The sequence below is a fragment of the Tenebrio molitor genome, chromosome 4 (genome assembly GCF_963966145.1).
Source record: "Tenebrio molitor chromosome 4, icTenMoli1.1, whole genome shotgun sequence".
Lineage (NCBI taxonomy): Eukaryota > Metazoa > Arthropoda > Insecta > Coleoptera > Tenebrionidae > Tenebrio > Tenebrio molitor.
The window spans coordinates 1,348,270-1,370,259 of NC_091049.1; the positions used below are offsets into that span (position 1 = coordinate 1,348,270).

Below are 21,990 nucleotides of genomic sequence, written 5' to 3' on the forward strand. Positions count from 1 at the left end.
TTGTCTGAAAATAACATGAGTTTCGGAGAATTAAATATTTCTTACTAATTTCTTCCTAATGTACAATTCTCTGTCAGTGCATTCATTTCTTTCCTGCTTCACCGGTGTAACAGACGAATGATGCTATCGCTATCGCTATCGTCCACTCTCATCCCGCTTTGTCTCTTCCAAAACTGTTGCGTTTGTATCATTTTCCGTCTGGCCGCAGATTTGCATAGTCGATCAATCCCGTTGACGTTACTTAATGCAAATTGATATTGACTTTCCCGATTTGAAGAAAGTTTCAAGTATAAAAGTGTTTGTTGTTAAAAAAGCTGAGACCGCGTTCGGTTATCTTGCCCCCTCAGTTGTGCTTTATTAGGGATTCTGGATCTTTCTTCATTCGAACGGAGATAAGGGTCGTCGCGTATTGAAGTATTCAATTTGGGGAAAAATGTCAGATTTATGTCAGATATTATTCGACCCGGTGAAACAGTTAGCATTGGAGAAACTTTCCGAATATTTTAAAATGCATTTCGGTTTTCGGCGCACGAAACAGACTTATTCGATCCCTATCGTATTGACCTTATTTGTGTAAAACTTGTAACTTCGCCTTCATGAATAAAAACGAAGAGTGTGGATTGCATCCCAGTGCAGTCCACACAAGAGAGAAATTTACGGGTTTTTTCTCACATAATTCTTCAATGCACTCATCACGACTCCATTTCATAAGTTCCGCGCGTGATTTCTTACACTCGAAGAGAAAATCAAAGCAAAATCTCATGTTTCGAAACTGCATTTCACATACACAGGGGTCCCCACTTACTCACGCGCTCTTTGCACTATACAGGGTGTTTTTGAAATGTATGCAGAAATTTTAACCACGAGCTACTGGCTTCATGTAGAACTCGGAAAAAATATTTAAAAAATTCTATGTCAAAAAATAAAATGACATTTATTTTTTGAGCTACATTTTTTTTTAAATTTTTGTTTTCTACGTAATCCTACAACCTCGTACGTAAAATTTCGGCACATTTTAAAAATACACCCTGTACATGTTTTATAAAATGTACAGGGTGTACTTTTAAAATGTGCCGAAATTTTACCTACGAGGTTGTTTGACAACGTAGAACACTAAAAGCAATTAAAAAAAATTGTAGCTCAAAAAATAAATGTCATTTTATTTTTTGAGATAGAATTTTTTAAATATTTTTCCCGAGTTCTACATGAAGCCAGTAGCTCGTGATTAAAATTTGTGCACGCATTTCAAAAACACCCTGTATAACAAACGTTTGCATTTGTGAAACAAAGTCGCTGTTCGCGTCATTTAGCGAAACAATTGGATTGTTAACTCCCATCTCTGTTAATTGTGCGTTTTTAATGCAGCCCTGGGTGCTTCGGTGAAGAATTTTAATTAAATCAACTAATCTATTGAACAATTTCGGGACTGCGCGCTAATTTAGCGTTATTAGTTTATTTAGTCGGATGTATTAAAGCAATTTGGCGATTTTGCTGCGAAAACATTCACAATACAGTTAATCACCATTTTCTTAAAAGGATTGCTTAAGTTAATTTGGCTATTTCGGGGCGCGGATAAGCGACAGTAATCGAGAGGGGAGGAAATTTGGAGACGCTTTGCAAATATTTACAGTGAAGGGTATCAGAATCGGCGGTTGTGTTTTTATTTGTTGTAAACAATAGCGACGTATTTATTAATTTTTTACTCCTTTGTCGAGGGACTCCATTCATCAATAAAAAAACGCGAACAATGAATAATGGAGGTTACCAGATAAAGCGGTTTTTGCGTCGGTATCCTTTTGTTAGTGTAATTTATAGGTTTTGTATCTTCGAGCTTAATGTAGATTAATTTTTACTTCGATTAGATCAAGATCCCCTCATAAATAAGGCCTGGGCTGGATCTTGGAAAATAAAACGTGTGCGGAGTATCAGATGAAAATGAAAGTTCAACTGGAGGAGTTAATTTTTGCACGAGGGCTTCAACGTGTGGATATTTATAAAGGACAAGTCGAGCAAGTTCTAAATTAAAATCGACCGACGAAAGATAACCCCACGTTTACAAAATTCATTTTAGTTAATAAAGGAAATAGGGCGGAAGTTCCAACAACGATATAAATTATTATGATGTATCCTTTTCGTGCTCCAGAGCTGATAATGTGGGATTCGGATTAAGAAGTGTCATTTTTAACTGTCAGCGCTCCAGTTTTTCTATGTAGCAGAAAAGATGCGCTTTTTAGTGTGTTTGTTTACGTTTTATTTGCAAAAGAACGTTCTCCATGTGTATCATTCGTCCTTTTCACCAGAAATATCGGAGTTTGGATTTCGCATTTTATTATGTTGCTCTCTTTGCCATCCCTTTGTAGGGAGGCGCGGCAACATATTTTATATCTGCAGAAAATGTTTCTCTTAATTTGGACTTGCTTCCTATTCATCCACGCAGGACAAAAAATAATCTAAAGTGTGACACTTGCCCAAAATCTCATGTCTTTTCTTATGGAGCTTCGTTTTGCACGTCAAGGTTAAGATTTGATGTCACTGATTTGTAAAAAAAAAGATTTCGTCACTATAGTATTGTTTGACCTTGAATTGCAAAACGAACCTCCATAAGAAAATCCATGTCGGTTTTCTTTTCTAACAACACTACCGACGTTCTGCTTTAGTTTGTAAACAAGGACATTAATTAAAAAATGCTCTCAGCGAAAAATTCGTAATTAAATTTAAGGACTGGTTAAAGGTTCATTAAAGTTTCCGGAAAATTGGCGATAAAAACTCGACTCCTATTAATTACTAGACCAGTCATTATAAAATCACCCCATTCCAGAATAGGAATATCCTTCCGACAGTCGTCACTTGCATCCTTTCATCGGGTAAAGTGCACGTTCGATTTTGTTTATCCTTTTTGCAAAACGTGCTTATGGTCCTTCGACTTTTCTCTAAGCGACGACGTCGCTATTTACATATGAAGTTGGTCCGGAATCGGACCGGATGTAATCGAGATGTGCCTTTTGGAAAAATTCCCCACAAAGGATTATTATTTCAGGACGCACTCAACGCCATCTTGCTCTTGTTAAATCGCTAAGTGAGGCTGGTTCTCTCGAATGACAGGCGGCGATAAATATCGTCGATTATTTATGTTTTTATTTGGAAGGAGAGCTTAGTCGTGGTTAAAAGGAGTTCGGAAGCTTTTAAGGCTTTTAGATATTTATCCACACTTGCCCATACCATATTAATACGACATAACTTACCGAAGTCGACGGAAACTCGGAATATACCTTGCATATCTTGCAAAGACTTGTGTACTTTATGTCACTTGGATCTTTTGTTGCATTATTTATACGGAACTGCTATTATGCGGAGCTTTCCTCATACCACGTGGGGAGCTTGTGCAACCTTTGACTTTATTAGGTAACCGCTCTAGAGTAAGATTTTTCCGTTTAAAATTATTTCAAGGTGTCAGACATAGTTATTTACATTACAAATGCGGTAGGCGACATTTTACAGCGCGAGGTTTTTAGCTTGAAACACGACCGCGCAGCGGGAGTGTTTTAACAAAAACCGAGCGATGTAAAATGCCCAACGCATTAGTAATGTATTAATCTTTTTGGTCGACAACTGCTTTTCTCAAATTTGAAATTCGTTGAAACCAATAATTTTGCAAAACCTGTCAAAGACTGACATTTGGACTTTATTTATGATAAGCTAACAGTTTTTTGGAGGTCCCTGAAAGCTTAAAATTTTCGTGGTATTTTACACACTCCGTGCGGTAAAATGACAGATAGTTTGATAAGTGTGTAAAAATCAAGATACCGTAGCTGTTCAAAAGGTGTAAACATGTGATTTAGAGTTGAGGAGGCCAAAAAGATTCTTACTAAGCCCTAGACCGTTCTCCCTATATTGTGAAATCCTCAAAATGTGACAATACAATTTTCGGATTTTATTATCAATATGCACTTTGGCAATCTGGTTAAACGTTCGCGGTTGCAACATATTTTATCGCATTATTGCCATGAATATATAATTTTGTAATATATTGTACAAAGAATTATATTGGCAGGAAATTTCTATAAAATTATTAATAGCAATAGCGATCACATCATGTGCAATATATTTAATTAAATATGAGTAGAGCAATTTGTGCAATGATAATATATTATGCGTTTGAATATGCGACAGCAATACTATGTAAAGTTTCATTGTGGTTTGTGAAAATTATTTCGGCTGGATAAATATCTGATCGAGAATTCTAGAGTATTTTGAAAAATTCTACGAACGTACGTCTAGCATAATTTGTTTCAGTTAGCCGGATACAAGGTCGTTGATTTTCTCATGGGCTATAAGTGAAATCTCTCTATAGTCTATTTGCAGGTATGCATTTGCATTTGAAAGTAGTCGATGTTTTCATTTACAGATTTTTCACTGGTTCATTGCTCCGCTTTTGCGCAGATATTTCCAAGGTCACCGCCCATGAGAGAATCCAGCACCTCTAACAAACCAGTCACCGTTGCACCTGTTGTGAAAATAGCGTGCGATCGAAAATAAAAAAAAAATCGAGATGGCCATGATGAATATACTTCAGTTGGCAGCACGTAAAAATTTAATTCAAAAAACAACGTGTTCGAAAACAGGTCTGGTACAATTCCCGAATTAATGCATTATGTTTGGAAGCTGAAGGCAAACATTTCGAACATTTACTCCAGTTCGTAAATACGATTGGAGCTCCCCATGATTCTTTTACAACCGACAGGTCACACATAATGCACACCTTTATGAAAATCAAGATTTCACCGTTCTCAAAATCACTAATCTAACTTCTAAGACTGACATTTGATAATTGAAATTTTAACGAATTGCCAACTGAAATTCTTGGTCACAGCCAACAGCCACAACTTTTCATGAGCTGCAACATACAGAAAATAAAAAAGTACTATTCATGATTTTTTTTTAATTGATTTGTTGCGAAGAGAATGCAAGATCACTCGGTATTCGCTGCTGAAAAATATGTCAACAGAAAAGTTGTGCGAACGCAGCGGTACAATAAAACCGGAAGCAAGAAAAAAAAAGGTCCACAAACTAGCTTAAATGGGTAGCAGACCTGAAAACAACTTCCATTTGTTGCAAAGAAAAAAAAACCCTGCGAAGTAACCAGAAAAATACCAAGGAAGAGAAACAAACTTAAAATTCAAGAGGCGCCCCGCTTCATCTGTTTATTTGAATGAGGACGCCGGGGAAATTTTATTTCGGCTTAAAATTCATCCCCCACAAATCACTCAGCGCAAATTTGAAAAACGATTGGAGCGATTAATTTTTGGGACGCGCCGATAGGGGAGGTAGGTGTATGATGGCGCATACGACGCCTACTTAAGTGGCTCTTAAATCAGGCGAGCATCTGCGATCCGGAATAAATTCGTAACGTTCCGGGGGCGATACCGCTACCAGATTTATTCGCGTTTATTTTTGTGGGAAAACGTCGAGTGTTTCGGATAAATTCGCATGATGGATATTTTTTTAATGAATTCGAAGGGTGCCGGCTTTTGACAGATTGTCTATAGGTCGCTGCTGGCGCTTCATTAATCAGGCCCCCCTGACAGCTTATTAGTGTAATATCATCGTTCCGATTCAATTTTCCGTCTTGAATTTTAAAATTCCGGGAGACGCCGGACCAACTCCGGGACGTATTGCGTTCCTGTCCCTTTCGGAATTTCCCCCCAATCGATAACTTGCACACATACTCCTTTCTATACGTACGAGACGAAAACATTCTGTAGATTCTAATAATATCGCGCATTCCGGACGAATCTCGGAAATTCGCAAATATTTTTCATTTAAACGTCGCGAAAAACACGGCCGGAATCTTCACTTCCGGATTAAATCAACATGCGGACGTCGGCATTCGGGGAGCTCGTGTGGCGACAGCACAAATACCGAAGTCACATTGACAAGACGGGAAAGAATTAAACTACCCGGAGGAATTGCCTCACCCAGAAACAATTTACCATCAACATATTTTGTTGTACAAGCTTTTACCCACGTGCAAAGTGACACGAGTGTGAGGCGAGCACACTACACCGCAACACACAGATTTATCGCGATTGCGCAGCTCATTGACGTCGCATTGCAACGAAACAAAGTGCATAACGTAATCACAAATCTTCCTCTTCTAAGAAATTTTGATTCAAGAAAATATATCCATTAGTTTTTGAGTTAACTGAAAACAAAGAGATGCACAGACAGACAAGAATCTTCGCAGACTTGAGTTTTATGGTGATTTTCCTTTTTGGTTGCAATTACTTAATTTCCGCAAACGTTAAAGTCATATTTAGACTCAATTATTCAAATGTTCCTTTTGAAATGAGCGTCTAGGGAGTGGCCCCTTTCGTCCCAGCAACGTCGGCGCTCGTGCGATTCGAACAAAAAATTATTACCGGCCTCATAAATCCGGACTTGCAAGAATTTTGTTTTGTTTTCTTTATACATTATGGGGTATCGACGAATCTCGTAAAAACTCCGGTATAAATCGAAGCCGGAATGAAATACTGCCGCCTTAACAATTTAAAATTCATGTCTCGCTCCCCTACAAGCAGCGACGTGCGCCTTCCCTTTAATATTACAACGACATCTTCTTGTTTGCACGTAAACAATGTGAAAATTGTTATTAGGCGTAATTGGGGTGCCGGAGGAAAAATTCACGGTGCGGAAATTCAATTCGATTATCGTCGCCGAATGGCTGAATAAGGGACGGCGCTGATTTACTGATAAAAGTAATTAATACAATGAATTATTCCAGTTGCATAAATGGATGATGACGGGTTTGGTACCGCTCGTACATGATTAGATGGAATATCGGTGGGATGTAGACCAAAGTGGGACACGAATGCTGTCGATTAGGAAATGAATCATTACAGCTGCACCAGAATTACATACACATTTCATTTATACAGGGTGTTTTTGAAATGCGTGCAGAAATTTTAACCACGAGCTACTGGGTTCATGTAGAACTCGCAAAAGATATTTAAAAAATTCTATGTCAAAAAATAAAATGACATTTATTTTTTGAGCTACAATTTTTTAACTGCTTTTAGTCTTCTACGTTGTCAAACAACTTCGTAGGTAAAATTTTGGCACATTTTAAAAATACACCCTGTATATCATATTTTATAAAACGTATTTTTAAAATGTGCCGAAATTTTACCTACGAGGTTTTAGGACAACGTAGAAAACTAAAAGCAATTTAAAAAAATTATAGCTCAAAAAATAAATGACAGAATTTTTAAAATATTTTTTCCGAGTTCTACATGAAGCCAGTAGCTCGTGATTAAAATTTCTGCACGCATTTCAAAAACACCCTGTAGAAACATTGTGTTATGAAAAGAATTTAGAACATACTTATTTTACTCTTTCCTCATTATTCTTAAAGAATTCGGTTCCTCTTAATCAAAAAAACAACACTGCGACTATGGAACGGGTCATTTTTGACACAATTTGGCACAATTTTTACGTTACTCTTTAAAATATGCTTTCTAAAAGTGTATTATGTGTAGTGTAGTGTATTTCTCTTTGATTGTTTCCATTATTTCCTTTACCGCACGGCGTGCGGTAAGATATTTATTTGTGCACAGCGTGCACTAATGTAGCCATTACCTCTCTAAAATGCGTGAGTTTGATGATTTTTAAATTCTCTTAAGAGAGATGTTTGCGTTTTTGCGAGAAAATTTTATCTCCCTATCTCATTTTATTAATAAAGAATTTCACCGCCCCGAGCGAGTACCGCAGCGCTACCGCAATCGTAATGACGATTTAAACATTTAATACAAGTTAATACGAAGTCAAGTGCGATTCAGACGTAATTAAGCTTAACGCCACAGGTATTACCGCAATCATCCTTTGTAAGGCAACTCCTGTTGCGTTTATCTCGTGACGTAATTGCACCAGAATGTTGTACTACACAAGGAGATGGTCCCTGAGAGTACCACTGCCGTTAACCCGCACTTCAAAAATAAGGAGATAAGAAGAAAAATGTCACTGCAGAGGATGCATTAAGAAACTGTGACGATTCCTGGAGGAGAGTTTTTGAGACGTAACAGTCGCCCGTATGCGGTAATGTGTGCTATCGCGTGTGGGTAGTCTCGTCTTTGGAATTTATGGAGGGAATTCAAAGTTATCGAGATATAAATTAACATATCTCGTTCCAGAGCACAATTATATTTTGTTATGTTGAAATAGGAAATTGTTTTCGCCGTGAAAAATGTGGAAATATGTGTGAAGAGAGTTCGTGGTTGGAAGTCGGTTGCAGAATATACAGAGTGTAAAAAAATGGATCGAATAATGATTGTTTTTGTAACACGTGTATAAAGCAGTACTTTTTTGACAAGTACGCGTAATAAGAGTGTTTACACACGAGTTGCGTGCACGTAATAAGAGTGATTACACACATGTTGCGTACATAAAATTATTACAAATCAAAATTTGAGCTATTGATGACTTGTTTTATTTATATTTGATCGTTTTTCCTTTTGTGAAATGTTATATTATTTTCCAATGAAAACTGTTGTGCAGTGGAAGCGCTACTGAAAGAACTGAAACGTTTTCCTTTATTAAAAGATCATCATACTTGCAAAAGACCCGAAAAGTAAACAAGGCCAGTCGAAATGTTTCCAAAGTGGATTTGAACTTCAAAAACAAAAACACAAAGTCGTACAATGGAAAGTTGCGAAGTGAGCAGCCCCGAACGTTATAAATTCCATTTGGAAGTTTACTTTGTATAAAAAATGCAGAAAATTTCCTGGTCCGTCTCTTGTTTAGAAACGGCGCAACAAAAACTTCCCCTGTATAATTAAAACGCGAAAAAAAATTAGCTTGGCGCCGCAATTTCACCTTGACGCCACTTTTACCTGCACTTCAAAAGCACAACACCCCCCTCAAAGAATTTAGAACATATTTTACTCTTTCCTCATTATTCTTAAAGAATTCGGTTCCTCTTAATCAACAAAACAACATTGCGACTGTGGAACGGGTCATTTTTGACCCCACTAATTTTTTCTCGTTTATTTTTAAATGTTTTTTTATTTATACTGTTTAAAATATTGTTTCTGAAAGTGTGTTATGTGTAGTGTAGTGTTTTTTTTTTCTTGGTCCGTTTCTTGTTTAGAAACGGCGCAACAAAAACCTCCCCTGTATAATTAAAACGCGAAAAAAATAAAATTAGCTCGGCGCCGCAATTTCACCTTGACGCCACTTTTACCTGCGCTTCAAAAGCGCAACACCCCCCTCAAAGAAATACTCGTCTTTGAGCCGAAAATCTAATTTACACTGAAAATAATTCCGGCTGCTCGCGCCAACCCCCCCGATCTAATTGAGCCCCCACTTGACGATTCGTCTCCGCGAATAAGCCAATTTGGATCAAAGCGAATTAAACGATGCACCCCGTACATCGCGTGCGTTATCAATAAAACAGCCATAATGCAATCATTCAACAATCCATTGTGCCGGTGGCACGCAGATAATCACATTTCACCCCAATTTACGTGTCACAGATAGTGTTCGGGAGCAACACAAATCGCGGTGCTAAAATCGTTTCGACCGCAACTAAAAATTAAACCCCGTGAAAGTGAGGGGTTAATTTGAATTAACCGTGCTGGGGGCGGCGCGCAACGAGTAGTTCCAAAAATGGAACGGTTTCGGCGGAACGGCGTCATTTTGTAGTTCGGCCGTGGATTAATGAGAGCGATTTAATTAATCCGGTTGTGTGGATATTCGGTAATGCGAGTGTGTTTTTTTTACAAATGTGTGCTGCCCCGGCCAACAAAAGCCGTATATTTTCTGTATTTGCATGTTAAATATCGAGGAAAAAGTGCGCCCCGTATTTTATTGCGCCAGTGTTTACCCAAACGATTATTATAACAGCCGGAAGTGCATCACGGTAATTTGTGTGAAAATGGCTAAATAAAATTAAAAAATTAAACTCGTGATTCATGAAGGGACAAAATATTGCCGAAAAAGAAAAATCCAGTACGCTTAATGCGAAGGGAATGTGTACGGGGTGTAAATATTCATTCTGCCGCGAATATAACACAGAAATTACTCGTTCAACACACTATTATTTAGGGGTAAAGGGTGTTAAAAAGTCAAATGGGTGGTAAAAGCGAATTTTGTTTGTGAAAGAAGTCGAAAAGTTGTTTTCAAGGTTGACAACAGCACAACGTTGACGTTTCTTTGACATTTCAGCGAAAAATCTGCTTACCAGTGGTGTCGCGTTTGACAATAAAGCTGGTAAATTACACATTCTTACAAATGTAAAATAATGTCTTTGTTTATTTTATACATTTTCTTCATTATAAGATAAGATAAACTGCACGATCATAACAACGTTTAAAATTCACAAATTGTCTACGCTCATGCATTGAACGCTTATTTGCATTGAATTCCGCTACGACATGACTGATAATTTGCAACGCTTGCTTTGATTTGTTTTCTTTTTGACCAGATTGTACTTGGAAAGGTTCAAATTCAAAAATTTCTAATCGTATTCCATGTGAATCGATTCAACCCAAAAATGGTCGATTTTTGACGAAAGGGTTCCAGAGAAGCGGTCATTTTGAAAGAAATTATTTGCCAAAAAAAGCAGTTTTTCTAGTCCTTTGCAATTTTCTCAAAAAGTACACCATGGAGTCTAAATAGTTTTGGGTCAAAAGGACCGCGTCGAAGAGAGGAAGGAACTGTGAAAGATTCATCGCCACCTGTGGTTTAATAAGGAAGTAGTAATGTAATAGACGATTTGAATTCAAAAATAGAAACAGTTACGTCTACAGAGGCCATTTTGTGGAGCGGCAGTCCAAAATAGAAGTCTCGAAGTCAACTTTCAGGCTGCACTATTCGGTTGCTTTAGATCGCATGGTCAGTTATTTTACACTGTATTGATCAGGAGAGCGAGAGGAATCCAACGAGCCCAGAATCATTTCTGTAGGTCCAAGAATAAGCGAAATCGTGTGCAAATCAAAACTGACTTGGACAGGGTCAATTTCAAACATTTCTGATCATATTCAATGTGAATCGATTCAAACTAGAAGTGGTCTACGTGATCGAATTAGACGGAAGGATTCCATAGAAGCAAAAATCATTGATCTGCGGCCATTTGGAAAGAAATTATTTGCGAAAAAGCAGCTTTTCTAGTCCGTTGCGATTTTCTCGAAAAGTACATGGTGGAATTTTTTAGACTCTAAAGGAGAGAGGAAGAGAGGAAGGGAACAGTGAAAGATTCATCGTCACGTCTGGCTAAATAGGGAATTAGAAAATATTAGTTTAGGTGAAAAAAAAAGGAGGTGCTTGTGTTTTTCTAAATGTTTTGTCGTTAATGTGAACGGAATCGGCGTTAATTTAATAATCTTAGTAGGCGATTTGAATTCAACAATACAAATAGTTCCTACAGAGGCCATTTTGTGGACTGGAAGCCCAAAAAGAGGTCTCTCAGTCAACTTTAAGGCTGTACTATTCGGTTGCTTTAGATCGCATGGTCAGTTATTTTACACTGTATTGATCAGGAGAGCGAGAGGAATCCAACGAGCCCAGAATCATTTCTGTAGGTCCAAGAATAAGCGAAATCGTGTGCAAATTAAAACTGACTTGGACAAATTCAAAAATTTCTGATCGTATTCAATGTGAATCGATTCAAACTAAAAGTGGTCTACGTGATCGAATTAGACGAAGGGATTGTGTAGAAGTAAAAATCATTGCTCTGCGGTCATTTTGAAATAAATAATGTGCGAAAAAGCAGTTTTTCAAATCCTTTGCGATTTTCCCGAAAAGTACACCGTGAAGTCTAAATTGTTTTGGCTCAAAGGAACGCGTTGAAGAGAGGAAGGGAACTGTGAAAGATTCATCGCCACGTGTGGCTTAATAAGGAAGTAGAAAAGATGGGTTTAGGTGAAAAAACTCAAATGGAGGTGCTCGTGTTTTTTTGAAAATGTTTTGTCGTTGATACGAACCGAATCGGCGTTAATTTAATACAGTAGGCGATTTGAATTCAAAAATAAGAACAGTTCCGTCTACAGAAGCCAGTTTGTGGATTGGAAACCCAAAAAAGAAATCTCGAAGGCAACTTTGAGGCTGCACTATTCGGTTGCTTTAGATCGCATGGTCAGTTATTTTAGATAGGATTGATCAGGAGAGCAAGAGGAATCCAATGGTCCCAGAATTGTTTCTGTACCTCGAAGAATAAGCGAAATCGCGTGAGGGTGGAAACTGACTTGCACAGGTCAAAAATTGAAATTTTAAAAATCATTTTCAATATGAATGCGTCCTAACCAAAAGTAAAACGTGATCAAATTCGACGAAAGGATCCCACGGAAGCAAAAATCATTGGTCTGCGGTCATTTTGAAAGAAATTATTTGCGAAAAAAGCAGTTTTTCTAGTCCTTTGAGATTCTTTCGAAAAGTACACGGTGGAGTCTAAATTTGTAGGCTCAAAGGAGCGCGTTGAAGAGAGGAAGGGAACTGTGATAGATTCATCGCCACGTGTGGCTCAACAAAGGAGCTATGGCCGTTTAAAATATTTGTTTAAGTCAAAAAAGCTCAAATGGAGGGGGACGTGTTTTTTTGCAGATATTTTGTCGTAAATCTCGACCGAATCGGTATTGATTTAATGTAGTAGACGATTTGAATTCAATAATAGGAACAGTTCAGTCTACAGAGGCCATTTTCTGGACTGGAAGTCCAAAAAGGTAGTCCCGAAGTCAACTTTAAGGCTGTACTATTCGGTTGCTTTAGATCGCATGGTCACTTATTTTACATAAGACTACTCAGGAGAGTGAGAGGAATCCAACGAGTCCAAAATAATTTCCGTAGCTTCAAGAATAAGCTAAATCATCTGCATGTGGAAGCTTCTTCGGAGAGGTCCAAAATTGATTTTTTTAAATCATTTCCAATATGAATGAGTCCTCGCCAAAAGTAGTACGACGAAAGGATCACAAAGAAGCAAAAATCATTGCTCTGCGGTCACTTCGGAAAAAAATACTTGCGTAAAAAGCAATTTTTTGCTCTTTTGGGATTCTCTCAAAAACTACCCGGTGCAGTTTAAATTTAAGACAAAAGTAGCGCGTTGAAGAGAGAAATCGAACTGTACAAGTGACAATTTCCTTGAGGAAAATACTCCAACGAGATCGCTGACAAATTAGAATTTGAGCCAATTCGTTCACCAAAAACTCACCTATTGTCGTCAGAACCGTCAACGAGTAGAGAAACGCCTTGGCAAACGTCCACTCGTAGTTCTCCCCCGTCACCCTCCCCGCCGTCTTCTTCTCCTGCACCGGCTGCTGCGCCAACTCCTCCCCCAACGACTTGAGCAATTCGTCCTGAAACCTGGTGATCTCCTGGGCCGCCAGCCTCGTCCAGTTATCCCTGTACAAAATATTGAGACTGACTGTGATGTCCCAGATGTTCTCGACGGTCCTAGCCCTGGCCTCGTCGTTCCTCGCCTTGAACTCTGCGCTGTGATTGAGGAACTTCTTGTTGTTGTCCGACGCCATCGACGTGGTGGCGAGAATCTGCGTGGTCGAGTGTTGGAACGTATTGCCGCCCTCTATCGCCAGAAAGATGACGGAGCCGATCAGCGTGTACCCGAAGAGCAGGATGCAGATGCCCAGATTCGTGGCCAGGCCGGTGAAGAACGCCTTGGTCCTCGACTTGCGCGACTTGCCGAAGCAGCGGCACGACTCGTTGCTCTTCTTCGTCTTGGCGTCCCTCTTGAGCGAATTGGTGGAGTTTTTGCTTTGGTAGGGTTCGTAGCAGTAGCGACCCGAGTCCTTCTCCATGGTCGCGGGAGACCTAGCACGGGGACCTTCACGCCGTCACATCTTTTAATTCGATCTGATCACGAATTCCGATTGGGTTCGTCTTCGGCGAGCTCTCTCGGCGGGCGTGATTTTTTTTAATCGACTCTCGGTACTCTCTTTGCGTCTTAATTCGTGGCGGGAAATCACCGGACGACTCCGGTCGCCTCCTCGCTGGAACAAAAGATAACTCGATTATTTTTAATGCATATTTACATTTCATCGCGACGACGAGATGGACGCTTAAGTGACGGATAATGAAACGAATTTACAACGGGTAATAACGAAAGCCAACGGAGATCTTGCGTTCCGGGGACCGTCGTAATAACCTTACAATGCAATAACAAATATAGGTAGTCTTTATTATGGGCCATCAGCCACCTTCCTAACTTTAATTAATGCCATCAAAGTGTGTACATTGATGTTCTCGCCGCAGCGGACGCCGCTCCCCAACATTTAATAAATGTAGCAATAAAAAAAATCAACAGAGCATTAAGAATACAAGCGCTGTTGTGGGAGTCTCTTTTATTTTTAACTACTGTTTTACTTTCTCCGAACTTTACTCAATTTTCACTTTGTGAAGTAGGTCTTTTTGTGCTTCGCCCAGTTGTCCCAATCTCTGGGCTAGCCACAAAAGACTCGCTTCTACTCTTAATGATATAATACACTATGGTCTGCATAAACGCAAATCCAGCACCAAAGAAGCTTTGGAAGCATCTTCCTTTCAGATCTTTTCAAAGACATCGTAATGAGACGTGGCTCCGTCATACATTAAGATTCTGTATCGCGGCGAACATGAAAAATGCAGAAGAAAATATGTCCCGGAGCAATTAAACTAATCCAATGCAAATAAAGCACCGGAGTTCGTGACCCGGAGCCGGCGAATTACCACTCCGTTAAACGATCAAACGTCGTTAAAGATTCCGCTGGATAAAATTCCGTAATAAAGACTTCATAAACTGTAAAGTTTTATGCAATAAAACATTTATTTCCCTCGTCGTCCCTCATAAATTCTCTCTTTTCATGCCGTGTGCTATTACACCAAGTCGTGTTAAATTTAATGTTTAATTAGAGTAAGTCTGAGTGAGATTGGAAGTGGATTTGTTTTGTTTAATCGAACGCGGAGGTCTTCCAATTTTAATCTTGAAACGGGAGTGTCCGCTTTCTGAGTTCGATTAGCCAGAGCAAACAATTGGTGGATTTGTTAGGTGAAGTCCTGGCGAGGATTTTCCAAACAAATTGGACGTTAAAAGCAGGAAAATGCAAAGAGTATGGTCCACGGACGTTCGATGAGGTATAGATCTGGCGTTGGCGCTGGCCACGATCGTCTCCCAATGGAATTTCTTTCAAGACAGTTGTTCAATAGTTATGGTCATTATCTTGACTCTCAAGACCACCACTGGAGGGAAATGTCCGCTTTCTGAGATCAATTAGCCAGAGCAAATACGAACACTTGGTGGATTTGTTAGGTGAAGTCCTTGCGACGATTTTTCAAACAAATTGGACGTTAAAAGCAGGAAAATGCAAAGAGTATGGTCCACGGACGTTCGATGAGGTATAGATCTGGCGTTGGCGCTGGCCACGATCGTCTCCCAAGGGAATTTCCTTCAAGACAGTTGTTCAATAGTTATGGTCGTTATCTTGACTCTCAAGACCACCACTGGCAGGAGTGTCCGCTTTCTGGGTTCAATTAGCCAGAGCAACTACGAACACTTGGTGGATTTGTTAGGTGAAGTCCTTGCGAGGATTTTCCAAACAAGTTGGACGTTAAAAATAGGAAAATACAAAGAGTATGGTCCACGGACTTTCGATGAGGTATAGATCTGGCGTTGGCGCTGGCCACGATCGTCTCCCAATGGAATTTCATTCAAGACAGTTGTTCAATAGTTATGGTCATTATCTTGACTCTCAAGACCACCACTGGAGGGAAATGTCCGCTTTCTGAGATCAATTAGCCAGAGCAAATACGAACACTTGGTGGATTTGTTAGGTGAAGTCGTTGCGAGGATTTTCCAAACAAGTTGGACGTTAAAAACAGGAAAACGCAAAGAGTATGGTCCACGGACGTTCGATGAGGTATAGATCTGGCGTTGGCGCTGGCCACGATCGTCTCCCAATGGAATTTCTTTCAAGACAGTTGTTCAGTAGTTATGGTCATTATTCATTCTTTCAATAGGGCAAGACTTGATATATTTGTAATTCAAGCAATTTTTTCTGTGAGGTCCAGATGATGCGTCTCTTTTCCGAAGGTATTGGACAAAGCCGGTGAAATGTTTTATTAAAACTTGATAAATTGCCATGCGAAACAAAATGTATGATAGACGTCGTCCCTTATTTGGGTAAACATACCGCAACAGCAGATGCTTTTGTCACAAAATCTCGCTGAAAAGTTGTGTCGGGGCTCTTCATGAAAGCAATAATTGGGTTTGTTGGGAGGTCTTTGTCCGGAAATTAAAACAAAATCTATATCGGTTCGCTAATACAATGAAAAATAATTAATAAATGTCAAGAGTATGTGGTCTGGCAGGGGACGGTAAATGATCGGCGCAATTAATAAAACTCATCCCGAAATTAATTCCCTATTTGGTCACGCAAATCGCCTGAAAGACTTACACTTTTTAGGGAATACAAAAATTTATCGCAGTCGACCAGTACAAGTCGGTTTGATTGGCCGCGTCACCCACTGGAAATGCGTGGTCGGACAATAAATTGTAGAGTATGTAGCTGCGCCAAAAATTTAATCACCGGAGCCCAGTGCGAGTCGATTTGTGCGGCCGAGTCACCAGATCTAACTCCCATTGGAAACGCGTGGTAGGACAATAAATTGGTTTGAACTGGATTGTAGAGTATGCAGCTGCATCTTCACAACTGCAATTGTCCTCCTAACGCCGCCACCAAGCTTCATTTCATTCAAACAACTCCACAACACAATCCTTTTTTCGTTTAATGAATCTTTTGTGTCAGACAGTTACGTGGGTTAAGTAAATTTCAATAACATCTCCGTAAATTCCACGAAATCATCGTCCCCGCCAAACTTGTGTTACATCAGCTTCACAAACTTACTGAAAATGGAAGTGACGTAAATGATGATGGATCGACAACGCGCAATAAAGAAAAATAATAGACTATATTCTTTATTCTCTAGTCGGTTTATCTTGTCAGTGTACCAAATTAACGTCAATACTGAGCATCGAGCGAGTTGGAGGAATTGACTTGCCTTATAAATGGAAGATGCAATAAAAGTGATGGAGGGAAATATGTGTCCGCACAAGGCGATCAAGAAGGACAGTTGGCAATACTGACTTTTATTTTTAATTGGTACAACTGTAAGAGTTGCACTAGAAGTACTTCAAGAGAAGTACGCGTCAACTTAGAACGTGCTCAGATGTACTTGTCGCTCCGCCTTCGCGCAGATATTTCCAAGGTCACAGCCCATGAGAGAATCCAACACCTCTCCCGGAGACTTCCAGCGGGTTACTTCTGAGTTTACAAACTTCAGTGGTCTCTGTTTCCACTTCTTAGACAATGTGGCCTCTGTGATTGTGTCTGCGCTTTGACAAATTTGGTCGTTGTGTCAATTTAAGTCGCGAACAATTACCAATTTAAATGATCCATTTCTGGAGGCGTGCCCCGTCCTCCTTTGCATTGCTAAGTGATAGATCAAATTAATAAATGCATTACGATACTACAGTCCGGAATAATTGGCTAAGAGAGAAACTGTTAGTGAGCAATCATTTCGTCCCCTCGCGTCCTCCTTCGGCAATAATAATAACAACGGTGAAAGGGGCAGCCCATTTCACGCCACCGCCGAATTTCCCCCGGGTTCCGGTGAACAAGACCTGGGGATGTTGATCGAGTTACTTCGGCGACGCCCCGACGACCGCTTTATGTCTTATCCATTATGACATATGTGACCTTGCGAGTTTTAAGGGAATCGATAGTATGCATAACGACCCGCGGCGGCCGGGGGCTGTCGCAGGGTCCAGAGAGGCGGCGAGAGAGTTAAATATTGCGAACATTCGGAAGGGAAATAAACTGATTACAATTAGACTAAAGTTCGGCTGGAAGCGGCGGTTTAATCTCTGTGCGGTGATGAATCAGCTATTTTACACATGCAATTTCGTCGTTAGAATTTATTAAATGGAGCAAACGCAATTTCCCGGAAAAAATCAACGCCAACTTTCAACAGCCGATGAGAATTTTCCAGTTGTTGGGGTCCAATGATGATTAGCACATCGACGAGGGGTTTGCGGCCGATGCAAAAAACGACAAAAAACTTCCAAAATCAAACAAAACTGTTGAATCATCACCAACTGCTCGATTACGAAGAATGTAACTTGTTCCGGAAGCTTCCAAGACTAGCCCTGAGCTATGTGATGATTTACACAACTTTGTCTCTTTCAAACATTCCAAGAGCTTCCAGTTCCAAAAGATAAATGCTTTTGTGGGGCTAGTCCACTCGCCTAGCCATCTGGTCCTCTGTTTGAAGCAAATATTGGTGTTGCTAGTTGTTCTATTTACAATATTTGAATAATGAACTGTTGTATGTATAAAAATCTCCGTACCTGTGTCGCGAACGGAGGTGAGCCATCGGAAGGCTTACCTGGAATGTCCAGGGCAGGATCGTATCGAAATAAAAGGAGAGTTGGTTAGTAGTGACAGAGAATTATTGGTGAAGGAAGACAGCGAATAAGAGTGAAGTGCAAGAGTCCAAATTTAAGTTAATTTCTATAGTCTCTAGTTAATGTTAATTTAGTGTAAATTATTGTATGTCAGTTTAAATTCGTTAATTAGGAGCGCGTAGAATCCTGTGTCGCGAACGAAGGTGAGTCATTTTCAAGGAGTCTCGAAAGGCCTACCTGGAATGTCCGAAAAATATTTAAAACATTTCGCCTGTTTAATCACATCACGGTTTCATTCACATCTCTTTTAACGAATTTAAATTAATTTAGATCCCTTAAATTGTAATCAAAATTTTAACAATACTTACGTGATTGCCAATAAAGCTCAACAAAACAGAAACCATCTCAAGAGGATTCCGATCCTGAAGGGGCTCACAGCGGATAAAATTTAAAAAGAGAATGTATGAAAGATATCAAATAAAACGGTCCAATGATGATGAATTAAGACAGAGAGATCTGCTCTACCAGTCACAGAAAAACTCTGAAAGCAATCGATTTATTCAAAAATTTGAAACAAGTCTCGAGCAAGAAAAAATGATGAAAATTATTCATACTCGTTGTTGAGTAAAAATAAATTGATTGTACTTCCGCCGGAAATGACCCTTGCTCCACTTACACAAGTTGACACGTCATCAATTTTGTTGTAGAGTTTAAATGTAAAAATGATTTTAGACGTCTGGAGAGTTTTGAAAGATACCTATTTCTGGTGATGGTACAGTTTTTAGCTTACCCTGGTGGGTTGGCAACCTTCGAAGTTAAGTGTACGTGTTGGATAATTTAGGAACGTGTGTCTTGTCCCACTTGTCAAGCGGGTCGGTAACACAGAGATCTACTCGCCGGGGGCAGGAGAAGCCGGCGTTATTTCGCCGAAATAATGACCACGTTCCCGCCCACGTGTCCTATAAGGCAAAAGGTAAATTAAGCGTTCCAGGTTTAATTAAAGCCGAGTTCATCATATCGCACATTGGAGTGGAGTAATAAGTTGGAGAGTCTGATGACGGGCGGGGTAGAAACGTGGAGGAGCCAAATAAGGAAGTGCAACCGGGTCGACGTTTAACAGCGTCCTCTTATTTATTATTAAAACGGTGGCGGAGTGATTCCCGACGTTAAAAATTCAACCGCAGGGGGTGGAACACGCATCGATCAAAACCGGTCGCCGCCCCCGAAACATATTTTTTCCATTCCTTTGATGCATTGCCGAAAAAGAAATTATATTCAGGAAATATAATCCGTGTGGGGAATGTTACTGAAAGTTCCGTCTTGACCCGGAATGGAGTCCTTGGGGCGGCGCTTTACAAATATAAAAATAATAATTACCGCTCCCGACGCTGAGGGGGTTGTTAATTTGTTTCTGGCTTCTCGGGAAGTTAATTTTTTAAGTAGCTTATTTACTCTGCGTATGATGCCGAACCCCGCCGCCGCCAACTTCCCAAATTACCGCTAAATCTTTTCGACATTTTTGCACGGTCAACCGTGAAATCTCTTTTATAATTGGATTTGACTTCGGGAATTAAAACAAATTTTGATCAAGTCCTCCCGGATTTCTTTTCCGCTCGCCCTCACCAGTCGACCTAATTAGCTTATTAATGGGGTGAGAGGACGCTTTCTCCAGGAACCTACTGCATTGTCAAATCTGGTGCACCGGAAAAATCTACTGCAGGGTGCCGGGGTGTTGTTTAATTAATGGATTTGTTGGTGTTGGCAACACTGATAATTTGAAACTAACGGCGAGCCTCTCGTGTAATGAAACCAGCAACGGCTTGGAGAATTGTCATCTTGTGTTACATGCTCGACGTCCATTTGCTCTTGCGGAGTTTCATCTTGCACTGCACAGATGGAGGAGAACCTGATTAATGCTCGCTCTTGCATAACTTTGAATTAATGCCACGTTGCCATGCCCAATGCCGAAAGGAGCGAGCCGGGACGAGGAGTACCTCTCCAAAGACCACAAAACAACAGGACAAACATTTTAGATACATCTGCTTTGGGAGCTTATCTTACATTTTTGATACTCCAAATGGTACTACAGGAGTAGTACAATGAAGTTTGAAGAGTTGGGCTCTCAATGAAAGACAACTCTTAAAACCAGGGTTTGTTGCCAATGCAATCTAAAATCTTTGATTGAATCACTTTGGAGTAAACCGGTACTGACGGTACCATTTTGGAGGACACACTCCAGAGGCTGATCTGATCTAGGAATCAATTCCAACAATCAACTTGATATTTTCTGATGAATTGTCCAATTTTTTTTTTATTTCTGAGTACGTTAGTACTTCTTGAACCAGTTTTCCTCAAATGAAAAACAAACATTTTAGACACATCTGTGCTGGGAGCTTACCTTACATTTTTGATACTCCAAAGGGTACTACTCCTGTAGTACCATTTACTACAAGCAGCATAAAGTTTGGAGAGTTGGCCTTCCAATGAAGGACTCTTAAAACTGGGTTTGTTGCCAATGCAATCTACAATCTTTGATTGAATCACTTTGGAGTAAACCGGTACTGACGGTACTCATTTTGGAGGATACACTCCAGAGGCTGATCTGCTCTAGGAATCAGTTCAAACAATCAACTTGAACATTTTCTGATGAATTGTTCAATGTTTTTATTTCTGAAATCATTAGTACTTCTGGAACGAGCTTACGCTTTTGATATTCTAAAAGGTACTACTCTTGTAGTAGCACCATGAAGTTTTAGGAGTTGGCCTTCCAATGAAGGACAAGCACTGGTTTTAAGAGTTAAGCCAGTGCTTGTTGCCAAGCTGGATGGAACCACTTAGAAGAAAACTGGTACTGACTGTACTCATTTTGGAGGACACCTTCCAGAGGCTGATCTGGTCTAGGATTCAATTCAAACAACCTCTTTGAACATTTTCTGATGAATTGTTCATTTTTTTAAATTTGTGAATTGGGTAGTACTTCTGGAACGAGCTTTCCTCAAATGAAATGTTTGTGATAACTGAAACAACGAACTGTGCTTGTGCACTTTATAGACAAAGGACGAAGCTTTCAAGCGCCCGTTTGAGCTTTTTATCAAAGACTTTGCAACAATTACATTCAAATTTCCGTTTTATTCCAGAGACCACACAGCTAATTGGTGTTCTACTCTTGCAGGAGTGCTCGATCTGACGGCTGAAATGATGATTCTAATAAAGATTTATTTTCGCTTGTGCTGCCGGTTTAGTTAAACATCCAATCTCTTGAACTGCTCTTGTGCAAAATGCGATTACATTTAAAAACGAAACTGGCTGTAAAACAGGTACTTAACGTTCCGTCAACGTAATTCCGGAGCAAAAATAAATTGCTTAATGATTAAGCCGTGCGGGTGGAGGTGTTTCATCTTTAAATCAGATTCCACCTTGAATTTTATCCCTTTCATTAAAAATGATCCAATCACAGCGGCAACAAATCTGATGGGATCTAATCCCGAAGACAATTTTATTCAGATCCGCAAATGTTTGCATCGACTGCTCTTTCCCCCCAGGAAATTGAT

General features: G+C 39.7%; 1 protein-coding gene across 9 annotated transcripts in view; it reads right to left on the reverse strand.

The window, feature by feature from the left end:
- LOC138128776 (TWiK family of potassium channels protein 7-like) overlaps positions 1–21,990 on the reverse strand; it is a 261,082-nt gene that overhangs the window by 14,779 nt on the left and 224,313 nt on the right. For all 9 annotated transcript variants that reach the window (XM_069044979.1, XM_069044984.1, XM_069044978.1 and 6 more), the window contains one exon: positions 13,196–13,991. In XM_069044979.1, the coding sequence (XP_068901080.1) occupies positions 13,196–13,799 (604 nt within the window). In that variant the 5' untranslated portion in view covers positions 13,800–13,991. The remainder of the gene's footprint in view (positions 1–13,195; positions 13,992–21,990) is intronic.